This window comes from Protopterus annectens, chromosome 3.part0, assembly GCF_019279795.1.
Source record: "Protopterus annectens isolate FY-2018-M chromosome 3.part0, PAN1.0, whole genome shotgun sequence".
NCBI classification, from domain to species: domain Eukaryota; kingdom Metazoa; phylum Chordata; order Ceratodontiformes; family Protopteridae; genus Protopterus; species Protopterus annectens.
The window spans coordinates 1,917,350,553-1,917,373,954 of NC_056731.1; the positions used below are offsets into that span (position 1 = coordinate 1,917,350,553).

The 23,402-nt window shown below is 40.7% G+C and overlaps 1 protein-coding gene across 1 annotated transcript in view; it reads right to left on the reverse strand.

Annotated features, from left to right (window-relative positions):
• Positions 1-23,402, reverse strand: part of NBEAL2 (neurobeachin like 2) — a 3,059,867-nt gene that overhangs the window by 234,217 nt on the left and 2,802,248 nt on the right. Inside the window, exon 48 of the mRNA XM_044066003.1 lies at positions 9,752-9,861. Within this exon, the coding sequence (XP_043921938.1) occupies positions 9,752-9,861 (110 nt within the window). The remainder of the gene's footprint in view (positions 1-9,751; positions 9,862-23,402) is intronic.

Here is a 23,402-nt window from a genome sequence, read left to right on the forward strand (position 1 = left end):
AATTAGACTTTGGGCATCCAGTGAGGTGTTCCCAGGTTTTGGACTTGGCCAATCATACAAGAATCAAATACACAAAGGACAATAACCTAATTGGAGAGTGGAAAGGGAGGTCAGCTGAGGCCCAGCTGACTCCAGGAAACAATAGAAAAAATAAAAACTCCTTTGGAGAGTGTCATCTAAAGGTCTGTCCCATGACGGGCAATGGTGTTTTTTAACATCATCATGCTAAAAGAGCACACTAGAGACCTATACACCTAGGGTATTTTAGGCTGAACTGCTAAAATGAGTTTGACACTAATTCAGCCAACTAAAATGCAAGCAATGAGATCTATGTTTCGAAGTTGCAATAACAAGAAAACTAAGCTTCTAAGTACTGATAGACAAAATAGCTTGTGTGTATCGGGGAGTAAATAAATGTAGAAAGTAGTGTTGATCAATGGTTTAGGACATAAACTTAACCCGGTTACTGAAGAAAGAGGGGACAGTCAAACAGAGGACAATATAGGGGGTGCAAGCAAGAGTCACTAAAAGTTGATGGCATGACCCAACCCCTCTAAAGATGAGAGGCATAAAAGTTGAGAATCACTAAATGTGGAAGCAGTAGATTTGGAGTTGTACAGCTTAACAAGCTACAACATGAGATGCAGGGGGTACATGGTTGTCCAGTAATGGGGAATCCTGTTATATGCCAGAGCAGAAATAAAATGGCCTAAAGGTTAACATCATGGATGGATGGGGACTTGCATATCTTTTGATCTGGACAATGTATTCTACATCTAGGCACTTTGAAAAAGAGAGAAGTGTATGCCCCTAGGGTTTTTCACTCATGCTACTAATTAAAGGTCCATAGAGAGAATAACAGAGCTAATGGAATACACTTCAACTGGTGGAATGTGATAACACTTGGATAAGGAAACTCCACAAGGAGATATGTATTTGATCCAAACAGAGGTGTCAGCCATCTATGAAGAGATGTCACAGTATACTGTTTAAGAGTTGTCGATAGTGCCCGCTGTGTGCTATAACTGTCAGAAGATAACACTGGTCTGTCAAAAATAAATCTTGGTAGTTCTTAAGTAAACAAAGTCTAGACAACTCAGATCACTGCACCAATAACTATCAAAACAGTCATTTTACCTGAATAAATAAAGTTAGCTCTGGGTGTAGTGGAAGGACTGTGCCTCCCACAACCTCATAAATTGTATAACAATACTCCAAGCAGCACAACCTGCAAAAGAGGCAAAATATCATTAATTGAGAAAGGTTGCTTTGATGGTTATCAGGTGCATTGAGTTTGCAACAGACAGGTCATTAGGTCTCCAAGACATAAGCTTTCAAATCTTTCAGAAGAAGCAACACTGTAAAGCATAGTAGCATGTTTCAGAACAAAGGAAAGGGCAAATCAAATGAAGAATATTTGAGGAGATGTGCTTTGAAGTTCGTACTGGGTTGGTGGGAGGTCACAAAACTGGTTATATGACAAAGTATTTTTTCTTTCCAGAAAGGATGGCAGATACTCTAACTTACAGGTTACCACAAAGGGAGGAAATTGGTACACCTGTCTTTGTACCTAAACCTTTATGTTACTAAAGAGAGAAATGCATCAGAGTGGTACATGCAGGAAGTATATCGATACTCATTACAGTTCTGAATAGGAAAAAAAGGTAAGTCAAAACCATATACATCAACATCAATACATTAGAAAAAAAGAAGTCATGTACTCACCATAATGTTCCATGTTTGTAGTCCATCTCGCCCTTCATTCTTACATATGGGTTCGGAGCCAATCCTCAGCTCTGACTCAGCCTATTACAAAGCTCAAAGTCTTCTAGTTGGCTCATGGCTAGGTATGTATCCCATAATGCACCAGTACAATCCCCAGATCTTGTTTGCTGCTAAACTATAGAAAGACAGAACTAAAGCTATCCAGAAAGAACAACAATACTGAAAGGTCTCCACCTTATTATGGTAAAAATTATCCTGTCTCCAGATCTTTCCAGGACGGGGGTAGGTGGGTGGGTTCGTAAGAATGAAGGGCGAGATGGACTACAAACATGGAACGTTATAGTGAGTACATAACTTCTTTATGTTCTGTAGTCCTAGCTCTCCTTCATTCTTACATTTGGGGTGGCATGCCTAGCACCTTATTCTTGGGTGGCTCACGGAAAAATACTCCTGAGTACCGTGGAACCAAAGGAGGCTCTACCCCTAGAGGTCAGGTCCAATTTGTAATGAGTAATAAAGGCACGAGGGGTAGCCCAGGTTGCTGCTGCACAAATATTGTCAATTGGAACTCTGGCTTGGAAGGCAGCAGACATAGACTGGGATCATGTAGAATGAACCTTAATCTTGAACGGTAAAGTCTTTCCATTAGAAGAATAAATGAAAGAAAGACAGCTCAAAATCCAATTTGAAAGGGTCACTTTGGAGACTGGGAGACCTAGTCTGGAATCGGAGAATGATATGAACAATTGGTCTGATTTTCTAAGTTCCTTAGTCCTGTGAAGATAGACCCATAATTGTCTGTGAACATCCAACTGATGAAATCTATATTCTGCTGCATTGGAATGGTTAGGGAAAAACACCGGCAACTCTACAGTTAGTTGGTCAGGTTGGATCCACCAACGGAGGTCCTTTTTTGCAAGACTCTGTTAAGATGATGTGGTGAGACAGAGACAGTTGTTGAAAAGACCACTGGGATGATAGAAGCCACTGAAGAATTTACATATGTAGTCTGGCAAGAGGGACTAGCATTATGGTGGAGGCCATGGTCCCTAAGAGTTTCAGCACTGTCTTTGTCATGACTTTTTCCACAGGAAGTAGACGGAGAATTTGTTGTAGGAGGGTCTGTGCTCTTTCTGCAGGAAGACGAGCTAACATGGCGACTGTGTCTATTTCTGCACCTATAAAAGTCACAAATTGAGAGGGTGATAAGGCAGACTTTTCCCAATTTATAGTAAACCCCAACTGGGAACAAAGTTGGATAGTGGGATCTCTGGTTTGAAGGAGTAGATGCCTGGTGGAGGCGGTCAGGAGCCAGTCGTCCAGGTATGGAAACACTTGGAATCCTAGATGTCTCAGGTGAGCTGTCACTACTGCCATGCATTTGGTGAACAACCTGGGGGCTGTGGTGAGACTAAAGGGCAGAGCACGAAACTGGTAATGACTGGCTCCCAGCCGGAAGCGTAAGTGGCTCCTCAATGCTCTGTCCATTTTTATATGGTAGTATGCATCTTGGAGGTCTATTGGGCACATCCAAGTGTCTTTCCCTAACAGAGGGAGTACAGACTGCATTGTTACCATCCAGAACTTGTCTTTCTTTACGGATTCATTTAGTTTGCTGAGGTCCAAGATGGGCCTCCAGTCCCCTGTACATTTTGGCACTAAAAAGAATCTGGAATAAGTTCCGAATCCTACATGATCTGCGGGACGGTTTGGATGAATCTGTTTGTGAGCAACTTTTTCACCTCTACAGTTGCTTGATCCCTGTGATTGGGTGACACATCCAGGATCTTCTTGGGAACATGAGGTGGAAGAGAAAGGGGTATGGAGTAACCTCTGGTGATAATTCTCTGTACCCATTTGTCTAGGGTGATGCTCAGCCAGGCATCTGGATACAAAGAAATGCGACCCCCGACTGGCTCCAGAGAAGCACAGCTGGGCCCCACATCAGGAGCGCTGATAGGGACAGCCTCAAAACAAATCATGGCCTCCCTGGTTTTGCAGGCCACCCCTGCCTCTAGGGTGACGTCTACCATTTGCTCCTCCTCCTCTGCCTCTGAAGGAGGAGTCACCCTGTGCATCTGGGAAAAATCTCTGGGACTTCTTGAACCACATCTTGCCAACTCTCTCTGACCCTTGGGATATTGTCTAGAGGGGACGGCAAAATGTACTCCCACAGCTGACAGCATTTTCCCTTCTTGCTCGCACCTGGTGAGTGTGTCTTTTACCTTAGGTACAAACAACGAAGAACCGTCAAAGAGGCGTTGGTAAAGGTAAAATTGAACAGCTCTGCAAAACTACACAAGTGCATCCAGGAGTGTCTCCTGAGGGAAACTCCTGAACCCGCTGCCCTGCTCCATCGGCTGCATAAGAAATCAGCCTCATGGAGGAGTTAACAATGGAATTTAAAGTGGACAATTAAGCAAACACCTTATCAGGGACTCCTGCAGTAGATGTACCTTGTAGAGTATCTCCCAACTCCTTAAAGAGATCTCTCTGAAGCCTCATAAAATGTGTTAGATAGTTCAGTGATCTGAATCTGAATGCTGCTGATGAAAAGATACGCTTCCCCTATCTGTCCATCATTCGAGACTCCTTGTTCAGCGGATGGACAGATGAAGTCTCCGCTAGTTTCTTCTTAGTGGCCGCCACCACCACCATGGCACCTACAGGCATACCCTTGGATAAGAATTCCTTCTCTTTGGGAGCAGACAGAAATTTATCGGGTCTCCTGGGAACTGGCTCAATGGCATCAGGAGTCTCCCACAACTTCCGACTAACAAGGTCTAAAAGTTCATCAAAAGGTGGAGACACCCAAGAGGCTGAAGGTTGAGACCCAAAAGCCTTCAGCTACTCTGACTCCTCATCAGAAAAGGTAACAGTGGGCCAGCCACCCCTCTGTTTAAGGATCTCCGAGATGTCTACAAAGGAGACATCATCAGAGGACGATTTGAGGGACCCTTCTGACTCCTCGAGGTCCGTATTGGAGGTAATGGACTCATCCTGGGAGTCTACATGCTTCCTCTTGCATGTCCTCTTCCGAGGGGGTTCCTCAGAAGGATATTACGGGGAGGTCTCAGAAGACTTGGGGCCAACAGGGGGCTCCTGAGGTTGTGGGTTTCTGCTGTCGAGAGAGAGAGTAGGTGATGAGACAAAGGTCGGTGCCTGAGGGGGAAGACTGTCGGTACCCTTGGGTGGAGCTGATGAGCAAGACAGCACACTCCTCATCATCTCGAAGGCAGACCTCTCCAGCTCCAAAGACCTACTCAGCTCCGAAGGGACAGGAGGAAGTCATCGGCTCCAGAGCCATCGGCTCCAAGATGGATGTAGGGTCCAAGCTCACCCTAGCCGATGCACAGAGAGAGAGAGACTTGGAACCGAACAGGTCCGGGTCCAAGTGTCCCTGTCGGGGCCGACCGGTGAACTTCAGCTCCTAGACACCACGGATGGCACCGAAGGTGTCGGAGCAGAACTCAGCTCTGAGACAGCCTCGAGGGGAGCTGGAACCAAGGGTTCCAAAACAAGTGGTAATGAACACTCAGGCTCCGAAAGCCCAGCATGGCTCAAAGGAGGAACCACAACTGTGGAAACAGACTCAAGTGGCTCCAGAACCGACTGGGTCACAGCCAACAACATTTTTGGCAAGGCAGACGACTTCAGGAGTCTAAGCACTACTCTCTCCACATCTTCCTCTGACAGGCTCCTGGAAGATCTGGAGGACAGTGTGGGTGATCTAGACCTCTGGAAGATTGGGGACCTTAAGGTTGGGGAGACTGGCAAGGGATCTCTTGACTGGCTCTGATGTAGTCTGTCAGTAGACGGCTCCGAAATGTTTGGGGCCGAAACTGAAGTCCCAGTATCAATAACCTCGATCAGCCGAGGAGGTAGAAGTCTTATCCGGCTTAGAAAGTTTAGGAGGCAGTTCAGAAGCACCGGATGGCACCGGGGAATGCCTCTTGGTAGTCTTAATCTTCTTTTTTTTGGAGGAATGAGATTTTGAGGAAGAAAAAGAACTGGCAAAGTCTTGCTCGAAGGAAGGCTTGAGGATACCTTTCAAAATTAGCTTGTTCTTCCGCTCATGGAGAATTCTGGAGCTGAAGGAATGGCAAAATAAACAAGTTTCCTGCAAATGAATGGTTCCGAGACAATAAACACAATTACTATGGCCATGCATAATTGACATCTTCTGGGAGCACTTTACACATTTTTTAAAACCCAAAGGTTTATGGTCTTTTGCCTCTTTAGACATGATAACTGGCGAAGCAGAAACACACAAGCACAACAAGGACTAGGTCCTCTAACTTAAACGGGCCTAGCCCTTACCACATTAACACACACACACCACGAGGACTAGGTCCTCTAACTCAAACGGGCCTAGCCCTGATAAGAAAGAGAAAGGACGGAGAACTAGGTCCTCTAACTTAAATGGACCTAGGTAGAAAGGATAAGACTTAGAAGGTCAGAAACTATCAACTAGACTGCACACACACAAAACTGAAATATCTAAATGTAAATAAATCTCTGTTCAAAACGCTAAGTCGTAGAAACAAAAGGGTCGGCACTATCAAAAGACCCTGCACACAAGCTGAATCACTAAATATCTAAGTAACTAACTATCTAAATTCCTAACTCTCTAATAATAAGAAACACTGCACACAATATATAGCAAAATATGCGCAAATGCGCACGTTAATTAGAAAAGGATTAGCTCACAGGATACCGAATGAGAACAACAAGGGCCAACCAGTTCTCAACAATTAAGTAATTTAAAGTAAAAAAACACTTCAATAAGTCTGAAAACTACTCTAACAATACTAAACTCTATCCAGAACCATATAAATTGCTATAGTTAAACAGTAATATAGTAATAATAGAAAAGGTTTTAAACTTAGCCACGGCCAAGCAAGAAGTACATCTGAACTCGTAGATGCAGCAAACGAGATCTGGGGATTGTACTGGTGCACTATGGGATACCTACCTAGCCACGAGCCAACTAGAAGACTTTGAGCTTTGTAATAGGCCGAGTCGGAGCCGAGGATTGGCTCTGAACCCATATGTAAGAATGAAGGCGAGATAGGACTACAGAACATCATTGCTTTTCCTTAGGACAAGGGAATGGCCAAATGACTTCTATAACAGAAAACTATAAAACACAGGCTACCCTTTTTAAAGTGGATTCAAACAACACTGAATTGGATAAGGAGAAATAATACCAATACATTCCCTGCTCATAAAAGACTTGAAAATCCCTTTCAATCTACAGTGTTTATGACTGGGAACAGAAAAAAAGCTAAGAAAACAATTACAGGCCTAGCTGTGTTCATAGGTTCATACGTGTGTACTAGGCTAATGGCCCTGGGGCCTTTACAAGCCTACCCATAGGATTACCCTGGCATAGTGCCACCAGACCTCTGTTGAGTAGAGCCACTGGAGTTATCCCCGGGGTGAATTTTCTGTTTCCCATCCACTCATCAAGATTTCTCTTGAAGAAGGTCAGCAAGGTGCTCTGCTCGACATGTATGGGAAGTCTATTCCATAGCACGGGCAGTCTCTGGGTTATGAACCTGTCCCTCCAGCATGTTCTGTTAATTGTGGTAATGAGGTTGAGGTCTCTGGTCAATGTGGTGCTGATGGATTGGGATTTCTTTAGATGTAGCATTTCTAACAGAGCTGGGTCAGACATGGCTTTGTAAGTCAAGCAGAGATCGCCTCTAACTAGGCGATATGAGACAGGGAATTGTTGGAGTTTTTTGAGTCTGTCCATATAGGACAAGTGTTTAAGGCCTAGGATCCTCTGAGAGGTGCTTTTGCAGCCTCTCCAGTTGTTGCAGGTGTCTAGAGAGGTACATGCCAAATGTGGGATTGTACTTGATGATTGCCCTAATGAGGGAAGAGTAGAGGGAGACAGTGACCTCTTTCTTCCTGGATGCAAAACCCTTAGTAATGAGATGTGCCACATAGGACTTTCTAACCACAGTGGCAATGTGGTGATCAAAAGAGAGGTTGCTGTCAACCTGTGTTCCCAGATCTCTTATAATGCCTTCTGTGTTCAGTGGACTACCATCAATGTGGTAATTCAGGGGAACTGGGTTTTTCCCAAAGGGGATGATGACACATTTTTTGGCATTGAGTTTAAGGCCATGGTTCTTACATCCATCACTGGTCTAAGTGAGGCCTTTCTGTAGCATGTCAACATCACTTGGGAAATTAATAATAGCTCCCATCTTGCAATCCTCTGCAAACTTTGTCAGCCAGAGTCCACGCATGTTGGCCTAGACTTCAGAGAAGACCTTATTCTGCATCAGTTTTCTCCTTCTGTTGTAGAGTTTGTTTATGGCAGGGGACCACCAAATTGGCTTCCTTTTTTTGGAGGACAGCATCTTGGTTCTATTGGGTATGGTGAGATCCTTGCATGTGTGCATGTGTTCGTACAGTGTATTGGTGCATGAGTCGGCAGTCAAGCAACTATTCTCCATTTGCATGGGTGTCGTGAACTTAGCCACCTCTGCTTTTAGAAGCCCAAAGTTAGCTTTGGAGAAGTTTTTCATGGTGGTTACCTTTGCGGGGGGTTGGGGGGGGCATGGAAGGGATGTGGATTTCCAAGTTGATTAGTTTGTGGTCAGATCTAACCAGGGAGGAGTTGACTATTGGTGTAGAGCAACGGTCGCCCATGTTTGTAATGACCAGGTCAAGGATGTTGGTACCTCTAGTGGGGGTAAGAACGAGCTGGTCCTGGGCATTGTAATTAATGAACTCCAGGAAATGTTGGGCAAGAGTATTGGTACATGAATAGTTTTCCCAGTTAATGGAGGGGTAGATGAAGTCGCCTAGTAAGAGAATGTTAGGTTGGACCCTAATATTCTCCTGGGTGCTTAGGAACGTGGAGTGTGAGTCTTGGGACATGGTTGGAGACCTATAGCAGGCTACAACCTGAATCGCTGTCTTACCCAATGTTAGCTGCATCTGAAGTATCTCTGATGCATTATGTTGGGCTACCAGTCTGGAGGTGTGCGCATCCTTTATGAATATGGAAACAACACCGCCTTTGGAGCTTCTTCTGGGGCTGAAAGGTGTGGAATGAGTTATAGACTGGTAGTGCAGGGGTGCTTATTTGCTGCCTTGAACCAGGTCTCTGTTACAGCACAAATGTTAATGTTCTCCATTTTAAGGGGTGCTTCGAGCGAGTGCATTTTGAGATTTAGACTTCTAGCATTGAGCAGCATGACCCTCAGATTGCACTTGTTTGATGCTGTTACAGTGGTAATTTGGTCTTTGAAACACCACCTAAAAAAGCGATGGCAAGAGCCTTGGCCAGTATCTGGAAGTCCAGGGGTGACAGATGCAGGCCATCTCTGGCAAAGCATTGAGGTTTGTCAATCATGTCATCCCAGACAGACAGATCCAGATACTGGATCCCCTTAGAATGACACTGTTCCTCAGTATTTAACGTGTGTACCATACAATGTAATCCGTTTTGCTATAAGTGTAATGACACATTTTAGCCCCTACATAGAAGTCACTGAAATTACCATTGGGGTTCTAGTGCTTCCAGCATAGACCTATTGGTAATGCATGCAATGAACCATGAATGTTCTTTTAAGAATACCAATACATCATTTCTGTGGGTAGTCAATAAATGAAGAGCAAAACCAAGCTTTCCACTAACTCATCTGGTGGTAGTTTAGGCAGTTGTTAAAGATCTCACGGAAACCGTCAACTACGAACTTTCCCTGATATCCATAACACACACCTTTTAGAATTACCCAGATCTTCCCTTAACAAGGCCATGTTCAGTTGACTCTGCACTCTTAAACGAAAAATGAAAAAGATGAGCAGAAAACAAACTAGAGGCAATAACAGACAGCAGCCAAGTTTCTAGAATACCCATCATTTCATGGTACAGAGGTACTGCATTTACACTTGTCCTTATGGCATGGGTCACAGATGAAAAGGTCCATCAAAGACCAATTTATATAAAAAGTCAAATACATTATAGTAAATATATATCAATCATAAATGATAGACTCACTTTGGGCTGCATACACTGGGGTCCCTGGTGAAGGTGAAGTAGTTGTTGATGTTCTTATCATAAGGAAGCCAGCTGTGTGTTCCAAGTAATCCATTTGCACTTACAGTGACCTGCAAAAAAAAAAAAAAGAAACCAGAGTCAGATTTTTGATTCATATTCACTTCACAGCACTGACATAAACCAGGTATATGGATAGCAAACTTGGTTTATTTTGCTACATATAACTCTTCATCCTACAGTAAGGTAACAATAAAGAATTAAGATCTTCAGTCAAAGAAGGTTCTTCCAGTAATGCATACAATTCAATGTCCATAAAACCTACAACTGCCCACCAGATTTCTGTTTTAATGGACCACCACATTTTCTTTATTTTTTTATGACTGAGAAACGCAATATTAGTTTAAGTCACTAGACTAGAATATTTATTCCTAGGTCTAAGTGGTAGTGACAGAGGTCAAAATATAAGGTCTAAGTTAAATCAGTGAATGCTTAAAAAAGCGAACGCTGATTTAGCGACCCTCTTTAAGCGAAAGCTTAAAATCCCGAACACTCGGAAGAGTGATTTTTTTTTTCCCCCAGGGAAAAAAAAAAATCTCTGTTCCACCAAAAAAAAAAAAAAACTTTAAAATAGTAAATAAAGTGGGCCCCCCCCCCACTTAAAAATACCAACTCCGAGATTGCACCACAGTGGAGGAAATGGCAAAGTCCAGAAAATGGCCCAGCAATTTTTTCCCTGGGGAAAAAAATTGCTGTTCTGAGTGTTCCACTCTTTCCACTCTTCTTGGTGCTGGCTGTGTTTTTTTGGATTCACTTTTTCTACAATCAGTCCATGCTAGCATTTAATTTAAAGCTGCATTAGTAAAATGTTTATGGAAATCAAAAAGGCAGGTTTAATATAGGCACCTACTTTAACTCCAGATTTTTAATGACTTCATGACAAGCAGTTCCACACTTCCTGAATTCCTCCCAGCACCACCACCACAGGAAGCAGTCACATTCAGAATAGAAAATAATTTTTCTTTTTAGGAGGCAGAGCTTATCACTGGTATCTAATATCTGTGTTACTGGAAGCCACAAAGAAAACTCTACTTCAGTTTCCCATCATTTTTTTTTTTATCACTGGAAGACCAAATCTAGAAAACCTCTCCTCAGATTTCTATCACTTGCCATTGTCCGTTTCTTTTCGTCTATTAGAAAGGAAGAAAAATCAGAGCTTTGTATTTCTCCTCGTGGGGGGATGTAGTAGAAAGTTAAGTTGCTGGTTCAGCTGACATAGAATATCTGGTGCCACACATTAGGCGCTAACCTAATTTATTACTCTACAGGTTCATCGTTTAGATGCTTTTCAGGTCTGCGTGACTGCTGCAGTCCAACACATGCATTTAATTTGATAGTCTTTGAAGGACAGCCCTACTGCAGCATTACCGAGTGCACATGTGCTAAAATGTAGACTAAACATGCTTTGAAAGATTTCTACCTGTAGTTCTGTTATTTGATCCCGATACCTTGATACCTTTGTCAGTTTTCTCATGTAAATTCCAGTCCCTTCTTTTTTTTTGTGTAATCAAGAAACATCTTTATTAAATTATCAGTTACGACACAGACAATAATGCAGTTATATAAATTAAAACAAACCATACTGACATATTTTCAGTTGCAAACATTACATATAACTTATAATCTATCCAGTCATGGTCAGTCAAGCATTGCAAAGCTCATTCAAATCTTGCCTTCCCTTAAACCTCATTCCTCCTCCAAAACATTATTCCCTACATATTGTTACTGCAATTCCCATTTTTTTCTATGCAATTTGCTCCCACCTTTTTTAAAGATCCCACTTCCAGTTCTTTTATCCCTGTTAATATATTCACTTCTTTTAGTACAGCTGGTTTAAAAAAGAAGTTATGTACTTACCATAACATTCCATTTACTTTATATGCAAAGACATTAAAACTCCATAATTGAAAGCATGCTTACAAGGAATCAAGCTGGACAATCAAGTACTGTGAGACAGAAATGCTATTTTCCACACCACTGTAAATTTATGATAACATGAGCTGCAGAAACAGCAGGAGGCATGAAAATGTAATGATAAAGGCCTTTTATCCTTATGTCTGCTACAGATGGCTATGTTTTATGCAAAACTATCCTATCATCAATCTGAAATGGAAATAATGGATGGTCTTTCTTGTTGTCTCACTACAAAGAGGCATACAGTTTCTCACTGCTGCCTGGGGTAGTTATAACAGTAGGATAAGCAGGCCCATCAGTAAACTAGGATATGAGGTTAGGAGCAAGATGAGAAGGTGCTGGAGAATAACCTGATAAAAAATGGAAGATATGGACACTCTATGCCCCTGATTAATTAACAGGCTAGCAACTGTATCAATTTACTTTTCTGTTTTTTGTATATACACTGACAGTAACTATAATGATATGGTTTGATTTGTTAGACCATCTGAACAGAGATGGATACAGACAGAAGGCATGAAAATGAATGGCAGGGAATCAATCTCATGCTTATTAGAACATGATCACAATCTTTGTCTGGCTTGCCCTGCACAAGTACAAGGGATAACAGCATATATAATAATATATACTCATTCACAGAACGGAAAATTCCACCTCATACACAGTCACATGCTACAGTTAAGAAAACAACCCCCAAAAAATCAGCGTTAACATTCTACTACACATTGCATTAGCAACATTTTGTGTGTGTGTCCAGATTAATACAAAAATATCAAGTTCTGTCTGCAATACCTGTGATTCAGGCTCAATTAGCAGTGTGGGTAACAAAGGGGCAGCTAGAAGATTTAAACTCCTGGACAAAGACCGACTTCCTTTCATTTTTGGGAGTGGGGAGATAATGGACTGTTGCACTGCCTGACAGATACCAGGTAGAAGACAAGAGACTTTACAGAAGGCGTGCAGTTGAGTGGAGAGGTTCTGATAGATGTCCAAAGAGGCACAAGCTTAATTCTTGAATTGCAGGAATTGCATTTAAAGGGGAGGGTAACAACAACTGGGTACAGTATAAAAAACTGTTTGACAGGGGTAGGTGTGGGCTGTGGTCTTAGAACTGAACCTTCTTAATGCATCAGTAACAATACTGAGTATCTGCATAACAAACTGAAATGTAAAAGTTCTGAACACAGCTCATCCTTCCTTAATGCACAAAACCACAACTTTAAGTATGCAAGCAATGAAAACACGTGTGTTTGAGTAGTGGGTTTTGAGAACAATACAAAGCACATTATTGCTAGTGTTTGTGTAGGGAAACAAGCTCCCTGTGACCCCCAAATCTTCGTTTCTTATATACTTTCACAGGTTGCATCAACTCTGAGAGGAAAAATAAAGAGGTAAAAATCACTCTCTCTCCAAGGCATTGTGATCTTGAATGCAAAAAACACAGATTTTCACCCCTATACAAGCATTGTTACAATACGTTATGAATGAAACAAGTAACAGCAACTTCTTGCTGTCATTGGTAAACACAAAAAATGAGCAGTTGTGTCTCAATCAGCTGAATATATGCCTAATACCTATCAAAGCTAGGCAGAGATCCAATGAACAGTGGCTGAAAAGAGGCCATTGGAATGACAAGGGTTTAAAAAAACAAAATAAGGAATTGGTGTTGTTTGTAGCCATTCAAAAAAGCAATTTTAATGTTCCATTTATTAATTCCAAGTATTATACAAGTGGATGTGTCAGATTCATCTAACCAGACCCTATATAACAGTCTGTGCTTCAGTAATTTTACTTGGTTATTTTATAAACTCTGGGGAAGGTTGGTCAGAATTTAAGATCAACATCTTTCGTAGCTGTTTCATTGTTTCAATCCCATATCAAACTAGATACTAGAACAGTTTTATACTATTCATGAACTCTCCATAACTGGTAACTGATTGCTGAACATCATACCGGTTTCAGCAATACAGCTGGTCTTGTAACCATCACTGAAGAAGGCTGTATTGCTGAAACCGGTATGATACTGGTGCTGCCACATTAAAAGATTATTATTTCCACTCTTCTTGGTGCTGGCTGTGTTTTTTGGATTCACTTTTTCTACAATCAGTCCATGCTAGCATTTAATTTAAAGCTGCATTAGTAAAATGTTTATGGAAATCAAAAAGGCAGGTTTAATATAGGCACCTACTTTAACTCCAGATTTTTAATGACTTCATGACAAGCAGTTCCACACTTCCTGAATTCCTCCCAGCACCACCACCACAGGAAGCAGTCACATTCAGAATAGAAAATAATTTTTCTTTTTAGGAGGCAGAGCTTATCACTGGTATCTAATATCTGTGTTACTGGAAGCCACAAAGAAAACTCTACTTCAGTTTCGCATCAATTTTTTTTTTTATCACTGGAAGACCAAATCTAGAAAACCTCTCCTCAGATTTCTATCACTTGCCATTGTCCGTTTCTTTTCGTCTATTAGAAAGGAAGAAAAATCAGAGCTTTGTATTTCTCCTCGTGGGGGGATGTAGTAGAAAGTTAAGTTGCTGGTTCAGCTGACATAGAATATCTGGTGCCACACATTAGGCGCTAACCTAATTTATTACTCTACAGGTTCATCGTTTAGATGCTTTTCAGGTCTGCATGACTGCTGCAGTCCAACACATGCATTTAATTTGATAGTCTTTGAAGGACAGCCCTACTGCAGCATTACCGAGTGCACATGTGCTAAAATGTAGACTAAACATGCTTTGAAAGATTTCTACCTGTAGTTCTGTTATTTGATCCCAATACCTTGATACCTTTGCCAGTTTTCTCATGTAAATTCCAGTCCCTTCTTTTTTTTTGTGTAATCAAGAAACATCTTTATTAAATTATCAGTTACGACACAGACAATAATGCAGTTATATAAATTAAAACAAACCATACTGACATATTTTCAGTTGCAAACATTACATATAATTTATAATCTATCCAGTCATGGTCAGTCAAGCATTGCAAAGCTCATTCAAATCTTGCCTTCCCTTAAACCTCATTCCTCCTCCAAAACATTATTCCCTACATATTGTTATTGCAATTCCCATTTTTTTCTATGCAATTTGCTCCCACCTTTTTTAAAGATCCCACTTCCAGTTCTTTTATCCCTGTTAATATATTCACTTCTTTTAGTACAGCTGGTTTAAAAAAGAAGTTATGTATTTACCATAACATTTCATGTGTATTGTCGCTTTTTTCATCTCTCCTCACGTATGGGTTTGGATCTGATCCACTGGATCCGACTCAGCCGTTAGTAAGCTCATGGCAACCAAAAAAGCTCTTGGATACCTCCCCTTACCCATAATGCATCTCTCCCGATTACCTCACATCTTGTTTGCAATAATTACATCCATAGATAAAGTAGAATGTTAGTATCTAACACCAAATATGTTCCATTTCTGGAGAATAATGAAAACCAATCTAACCCTTGAGATTCTCTTTCCGTTCAACTAGGAACTCCAAGAAATGGGGTTGGAGGGTGGGGATGTGAAAAGAGATGAAAAAATCGATAATACAGATGAAATGTTATGGTGAGTACATAACTTCTTTATCTGATACTGTCAATTTTTTTATCTCATCCTCATATATGGGACAGCCACCTTTGCCCTGGGTGGACTCACAGGAGAATGTTCCTCAGAACCATCGCACCAAAGGAGGCCCTGCCCCTGGAGATCAGATCTAACTTGTAGTGAGTGATAAAAGTATGACAGTTTGCCATGTGGCTACTGCACAAATATCATTCAAAAAAAGCATTTGTCAAGAAGACTGCAGATGTGATCATTGCTCTGGTAGAATAAGCCAGAATGGATTTGTCAGGCTTCATATCTTTTGAGGTGCAAATAAAGGAAACACAACTAAAAAGCCATTTTGATAATAACTTTGAAAAATGGTAGGCCTTTCCTAGGGCCTGCAAATACAATAAACAATTGGTTTGCTTTCTGAAAATCTTTATTTCTATGTAAATAGAAATGTAACTGTCTGTGAGCATTCAACAGATGTAATACGTATTCACCCTTATTACTAAAATTTGGGAAGAAAACAGGAAAATGGATAGTCTGATTAATATTTGTTTGAGAAACAACTTTTTGCAAGAAAGAGGCGTTGGTACACAAAGAGACTCTGTCTTTGTGAAAAAACAAATATGGGGGCTGGGGAGATAGTGCCTATATTTCTGATAACCGTCTCACCGATGTTATATCCACCAGAAAGAGAGTTTTCGAAGATAGGAACTTGATATCACAAGATGCTGCAGGTTTGAAAGGTGGGTGGACAATAAGATGTAGAATGAAATGTAAATTCCCGAGGGGGAGAAGGATACTTGTGGGGAGGTCTTAACAACATGGCCACTTTTAGGAAGGTTTTGCAAAGTTTGTGGGAGATTAAAGATAAGCTGTCTATTCAATTGTGAAAATTTGAAATGGCTGCTAACTGGACCTTAATGGTAGATGCCGCAGCCCAATTACTGAAATGGTGGGCTAGAAATTCCAGAATTAAGTGAATGGGAGGAGTGATAGGATCCATACTGTGTTGTTCAGCCCAGATTACAAACCTCTTCCATTTACTCCTATAGAGTTTTTGTGTAGATGACTTATGGGAGGACATCAGAATATGACAAACTACGGGAAGAGAGCATAGGTTGTCTGGCAATTAGCAGAACTGGAAGAACTAAGCTGTGATCTTGAAGTTGTGAAGGTTTCGATGAAGCATTCCTGTCGGATGTGGCAGTAGGTCTGGAAGGGGTTCCAGAATCCAGGGTTCCTTCTGTAGATGAGGCCAGAGGAAAGGAAACCAGATTTGTTGACACCAATATGGGGCAATGAGGATTACTTTTCTCTTCAAATTGTTGGCTTTCTGAAGGAATTCTGGAATTTATGGAATGGGGGGAAAGGCATTCAATAGTATGGGAGGCCAATCGTGTACTAGAGCGTCTCTCGGGGACTGCCCTGGTGGAAGAATTAGGGCGAAGTAGCTGCTGCATTTGTTGTTCAGGTGAGAGGCAAAGAGGCTGCAGCAAGGCTGACCCCCCATGTGCAGAAAATACTCTCTGCTACATTTTGGTTGAGGGACCACTTGTGGGGCAAGAGAATGGCTCTGTTCAATTTGTCTGTATAACACTGGACCTTCCCAGAATGTGAGCTGCTACAAGAAAACAGTTGAGATCATCCATTGCCACAGTCTGAGTGCTTCCCTACAAAGAGGGCATGATCTGGTTCCTCCTCATTTGTTTACATACAATATTACCGACATGCTGACTGAATTGCTACCGTCGTGGAGGAAAAGCAATCTGAAACGCTTGCAACACTAGAAACACTGCTCTCATCTCCAGGATGTTTTATGTGGAGCTTGGCCTCTGCACTGGGCCAGGTGCCTTGGATAGTGTTCCCCAGATAATGACCTCTCCCACCCTATCTAGGAAGCATCTGTGGTTGAGGGGGAACACAAGGTAGACCTTGTGTCACCTGTTCTGAATGAATCCAACATGAAATGTCCTTTTTGCATATGTCCATTATTAGAATCTGATGAGACATTGGTTGGTGAATTATTGAACACTGATCAGTCAGAAGCCATTGCAGAATCTGCATATGAAACCTGGCAAGTGGAACTAGCATGATCACCGCGGTCATAGATCCTAATGCCTGTACAACATGGTGGGTAGGTACTTTCTTGTTCTTGATTAGTCTTGAAGTTTTTCATCTGATTGTCAACACCCTTGAAGGAGGAAGTCTTGCAATCATCTGATTGGTGTCCAGTAGTGCCCCTATGAACTCTAATGTCTAGTAGTGCCCCTATGAACTCTAATGTCTGAGTGGGTTCCAAAAGAGACTTTTGATAGTTTATGGCTATGCCTAGCTCGGAACACAGATGAAGAACAGAGTTTCTTGTGTATATAAGTAGATGCCTGGTCTGGGCAGATATGAGACAGTCATCCAAATAAGAAAACACCCGAATCCTTTTAGCCTCAGGTGAGCCGCAACCACTGCCATGCATTTCGTGAACACTCTGGGGGGGGGTTGTAAGACTAAAGGGCAATGCTCTGTACTGGTAATGACTGGCTCCCAGCTGGAAGCGTAGATATCTTCTGGAGTGTCTGTCCATTCTTATATGGTAGTACGCAGACTGAAGATCTACAGAGCACATCCAATCGTCCTGTTACAGATAAGGAAGTATGGACTGTACCATGACCATTCAGAACTTGCACTGTCGAACTAACTTATACAATCTGCTGAGATCCAAGATTGGTCTCCAGTCCCCCGTTATCTTTGGAACCAAAAAGAACCTTGAGTAAGTTCCGAATCCTCTCTAATCTCATGAGACCTCTTGAATGACTCTTTTTTTTTTCTAGAAGTTTTTGAATTTGAATGACTGCCTGATCCATTTGGTTGAGTGGAACAGCTGGGATTTTTTTGTTGGGACAGGGTTGATGAGAAAACGGAATCTGGTAACCCCTGGATATTATACTGTGCACCCACAGATCGGAAGTTATCTTTTGCCAGGCTTACCAGTGCAGGGATAGTCAACCTCCGATTGCCTCCAGAGGTGGACAATGCTGAAAGGGCTTCCTGAAGAAAGATTCCTGGGACAATTGGTTCTGTGGACCTACTCTCCTGCGAGGACGGTGCCTTCCATTATTGTTTCTCACTCTGCTTCTGGGGGAAAACTCTCCACGTGTGTCTTGGTAGGACCCTTGAGATTTCTTGAACTATATCTTTCCGCTGCCTCTCTCACCCTAGGGATAAGGTCTCTGAGTAGCCAAAAAACATGTGCCCATGGCAGAAAGGGTCTTACCTTCCTTCTCACACCTGGATAGGATATCTTTGACCTTGGGGTCAGAAAGGGAAGGGCCTTCAAATGGAGCAGTGATGAACGAAGACTTCAAAGGTTCTGCAAAATCACAAAGGTGCATCCAAGCCTGCCTTCCTCACAGAGATGCCTGAACCCACCGCCCTGCTCGTTCCCTCGGCTGCATGCATGGTGAGTCTCATGGAAGAGTTGGCTACTGAATGTAGGGTGGCTAAGTGGGAAGCTACATTATCTTTAGCTCTCTCAACTACTGCTCCTTCAAGGGCATCTGAGAGCTCCTTGATCAGATCCCATTGCAATCTTGTGAAATGCGAAAGGTAATTCAGCGACCACAATGGAAAGGTCACTGACAAAAAGACATGCTTCCCACATCTATCCATAATCCTAGAATCTTTATTAGAAGGATGGGTAGTCGAGCTCTCCTTAGGAGAAAGAGGCAGATGGGGATCTTGGTCTTGATAAAAAGGGTTACGGCACCTTCGATGGAACTGGATCATAGGATGGAGTGTACCATGTCCTCGGTAAAACCAAAATAGGTTTAAATAGACTAGTTGTCAGATCTGACATCAATGGATCCAATCTATCCTTAGGAGATAGAGTTGGAGCAGAAGTCATAGGATCCAAAGAGGTGGAGGCCGAAGCAGAAGGCTTCATTTGGATCAGAGACTCTCCCAAACCGGAAGATTTGGACATTTCCTTTTTTGGCTCCGAAGAGTCTGTCAGCACTGAAGATGGTCTCTTGTTTCCCTTGTCTGAAGATTTAGAAGACAAGGATGAAGCTGGGCTTGAAAGAGCTGATTTTGTTTTAGAGGATGAACCAGCTTTCTCTATTTCTCCGGAAATAGCCTTCTCAAAGATGGAAGGCAACATACCCCTTAAAATGAGCATATTCTTCCTCTCTACTAAAGCTTGATGATTGAAGGAGTGGTAAATCGCACAATCCTCTTGTAAATGAAGGGGGCCAAGACAATACATGAATAAAGAGTGGGAATCGTGGAGAGGAATTTTATGTCTACACTTTGTGCATTTTTTTGCAACTGGATGGTTTCTCTGGTTTCTCTGCCAAGACACAAGTAAGGGACAGGCAGAGAATCTACTCACACAAAAATACACACACTCAGAGAAAAAGGATAGTAAAAAGAAGCATTTTTTAACAGACAGAAAAGAAGAGGGGGAAACTACTAACAATAGTAATGAAGAAATACCTAATAAAGGTAAAGGGAAGGGAAGTAACCTATAAAAAAACGGTTATTTGGCAGGAAAGAGATGAAAGAAATGAGAGTAATCTAAATAAAAAACGGTTACTGCGAAAAGGCACTACAACTACTAGACAGAGATAGAAAAGGATAACGTACACAACAAATTTGCAAAAATAGGAGATAAAAGATTTTAATTATATGACCTTATACCAAGAGCTAGTTGGTAGAACCATGTCTTCCCAAAGAGGCAAACAAGATCTGAGGTAATTGATAGTGATGCAGTACGGGTAAGGGGAGGCATCCAAGAGCTTTTTTGGTTGACACGAGCTTATTAATGGCCGAGTTGGATCCGAAGGATCGGATCCAAACCCATATGTGAGAATGAGATGAAAAATTGACAATAGCAGATCTTTGATTTCCATTTTCTACTAACTGCTTTTTTGTCAGCCACCAGAATTAAACTCAGTAAGGCCTTACTATGTCAAGGCAATTCTGATTCTGTATCACAGCTCAAAAAAATTATTTCATTAGTTACACTAAATTCCAGCCCCTTCTTGTCTATTTTCTGCACCCCTACTTGCAGTCATCCCTATTGGCAAAAATCTCCTTTCTCTGTTCTTGTGTTTGCTCAGCTGTCAGAATACTTTCTACTGCTTTAGGAATATAATATTCTTTATGGCAGACACACTGTTGCCACCAAGGGCTCTAAGAATCGATAGCCAAATTTATTGATTGGAAGTGCAGGGGGTTATTAGGAAAGAAAACATATTTTACAGGATTCCTGGCATTTACTGGAAAGGCTTAAAGTGATTTCTTTTGATGAGGCTCTTCTTTTTGTCACTTTTGATGTAATTAATTTATTTACTGAGATTCCACATATTGAGGGTTGTGATTTTTTTAAATGACAGAGAATCAATTTCTACTACTGAGATTCAGGTGATAGATGCCTTATTAGAATTGGTACATTCTAATAATTTTCTATTTTTTGAAGACAAGTATTTCCATCAGGTTTCTGGTGTAGCTATGGGAGCAGCGTATGCTCCAGTATATGCCAAAAGAGTTCTGGCAGCATAGGAAATAATGTAACAGTCCTTGATCTACGCCTATTATAGATTTCTAGATGACATCCTGATATTATGGAAGGGTTCCAAAGATCAACTAGGAGCTTTCCTGTCATATTTAGAAAGTAAGATTTACATATTAATTTGATTTTTTTGCCATTAATTATCTAGATTTAACCATTGGAAAGGATAGTTTACTACAAAGTTTTACTTCAAAAATCTTTTGGAAAGACAAGTTCTGTAATTCTTATTTATATTTTGAGCGCTATAATCCCTTTCAAAAAAAAAAAAAAAAAAAAAAAGAGGTACTATTAAGGGTCAGATGGCCTCCCTGTCTAGACTGATTACAGATGAGAATTGCTTCTTTAAACAGTTGCACAGTCTGAGGTGTATGTTAAAGGAAAGGTGTTATTCTGAATATTTAACTCCATTCAGTCAAAGGAGAAGTGGTGAGAGGTAAAACTACTACTAGATTTGCACCACTTTTGCAAGTTAACAATCAAGTTAATACACCAGTAGATAGTCAACTGGGGGAAGAGACCCATCTCACTGGTGAGACATCTCTTTCCTTGGTAATGCCCTGTAATAAGGAGATACTGAAATATGTTGAGTCTTTCAAGAGATTATGACATTTAGTTTTTACAAGTAAATTTTCTAAGAGAAATTTGGTGGACAACATTTAGTAATTTTTAGTGAAGGAATGAGTATAACAAACTTGACTGAAGCAGATATAGGTGGACTAAGACTACTGGACATTCTAACTAAATGAATCTTTATGGTAGGTGTAAACACTGTCCATTTATCCTGGAATGCCCATACATAGTGGTGGAAGGGATATGAATATAGGAATATGTAGCCATGTGCACATCCTGCCCGGCATTCTATACTGGTAAAACTAAACAAAGACTTAGGGATAGAATTAGGGAACATTATTAAAACACTTGAAGAAATAACACAATCAATGCACTGTATAGGCACCAAACTTAATATATTAATCTTAAAAAAAATCTTATTTATTTATTTATTTTTTGTTACTGACAGGGTTGAGCTTTCTGAAAGGGGAGGTGACCCAGAACCCTTGTTGGGATATAAATAAGCTTTCATAGCAGCTGAAGCTTAATACCTGTAAGTTTCCATGTCTTAATGACTTTTTTATCTACAAGTAATATTTTAAAAATGAGGGCTGGTATGCGTTGACAATTTCTGATAATATTTATTAAGTACAGTTATTTTTTAGCAGATTAAACATGATTTGTACATATTTTATATATAGTTTTTAATTATTTTTGGTAAGTAAATGGTATTAGACAGGTTTTATTATTCATTGTGTCATATTGATGAATTTTCCCTGAGGTTGTTCATTGACTAGTGGTCAAAGTATATAAATAAGTGTAAAAACTGATGTCTTTACTCTAATGAAGCCCCTTGTTTTTTCAAGACGAATGCGATTAGTCTGTGGAATCTTTTATGAAATAAAGTGATTGCAATTCTCCTGCTGTCTGGCATACCTCTCAACTGTACAGATTTTCACAAAATGTCCACATTTTTGCTTCATATTTTTAGTCTGTTTTTCATAAAATTATTTTCTGGCAAATTTGTGACAAACCGTTAAAGCTTGAAGTTAGAAAATAATGACATTCATACCCTTCAGAAAATTCAGGCTAATGCAAAACCTGTTATTCTACTAATTTTCTAAGTTTGTAAGAGCAATATTTAAAAATATCCCTATTTTTGGGCCTTTGTCCCACTTTTACTTAAGGCTTTGCTCAGATTTCTTGCTCTAAGAGATTGAAAGGTATGGCTCATCTTTGCTATTACAACTAGTGTATTGTGTTTTTCGGTTCCTAGCCAAGGGAATTCCATATATTGTGTTCTGAGTGAAACTGACAGAGATTCCTTCAAACATCTGCAAGTTGTTAGCTGTTTTTTTTTTCATTGCTGACTGTTTTTTTTACACGGAGACAAGCTGTCTGCAGATGTAAGCAATTAAACTTCACAGTTCTGAGCATTCTTTCTTGATGGAAAATCTAAGGTACAATAACAAGCAGTTCAGTGAAAAAATAAAGTCTGAAATTATGGGAAGGGAATTAGAGATGGTAGCTTCCCAAGATGTTTTAATACTTTAATGCATTTAATACAACAGTGCATAATATAGTTTTATTTAAAGATAGCCAATGCACTTTTTTAAGGCTAAAAATAATGTTTTCTGAAATCATACAAGCTGTTTTTCTCATCTGGGAGAGGACTAGAGATAAGAAAATAACAGACAGCATTATGTGTACATAAGAACACAGGCTGTAACATGCTTTACAATGGGTAACCTTAATTTTAGACTAAGTTATGTCTGTGGGTCCAGCTATCAATTTGGTTCTATTGTTCCTATCTGCAGGGTTACACTTCATTTGTTAAAAATGTACATACGTTTGTGTGTTTGTTCCATGTTAAACAGTATGCACTGATAGTGTATTTAGTTTTTTGTTTGAAGGTTTTCATTAAAACAAAAAAGTATTGAGAAATGTGACTGAGTCAAATGGAGATGAGAAGAAACAACTGTATAAAAGGTCATCCTTCCAAACATTAGTGTGTGCA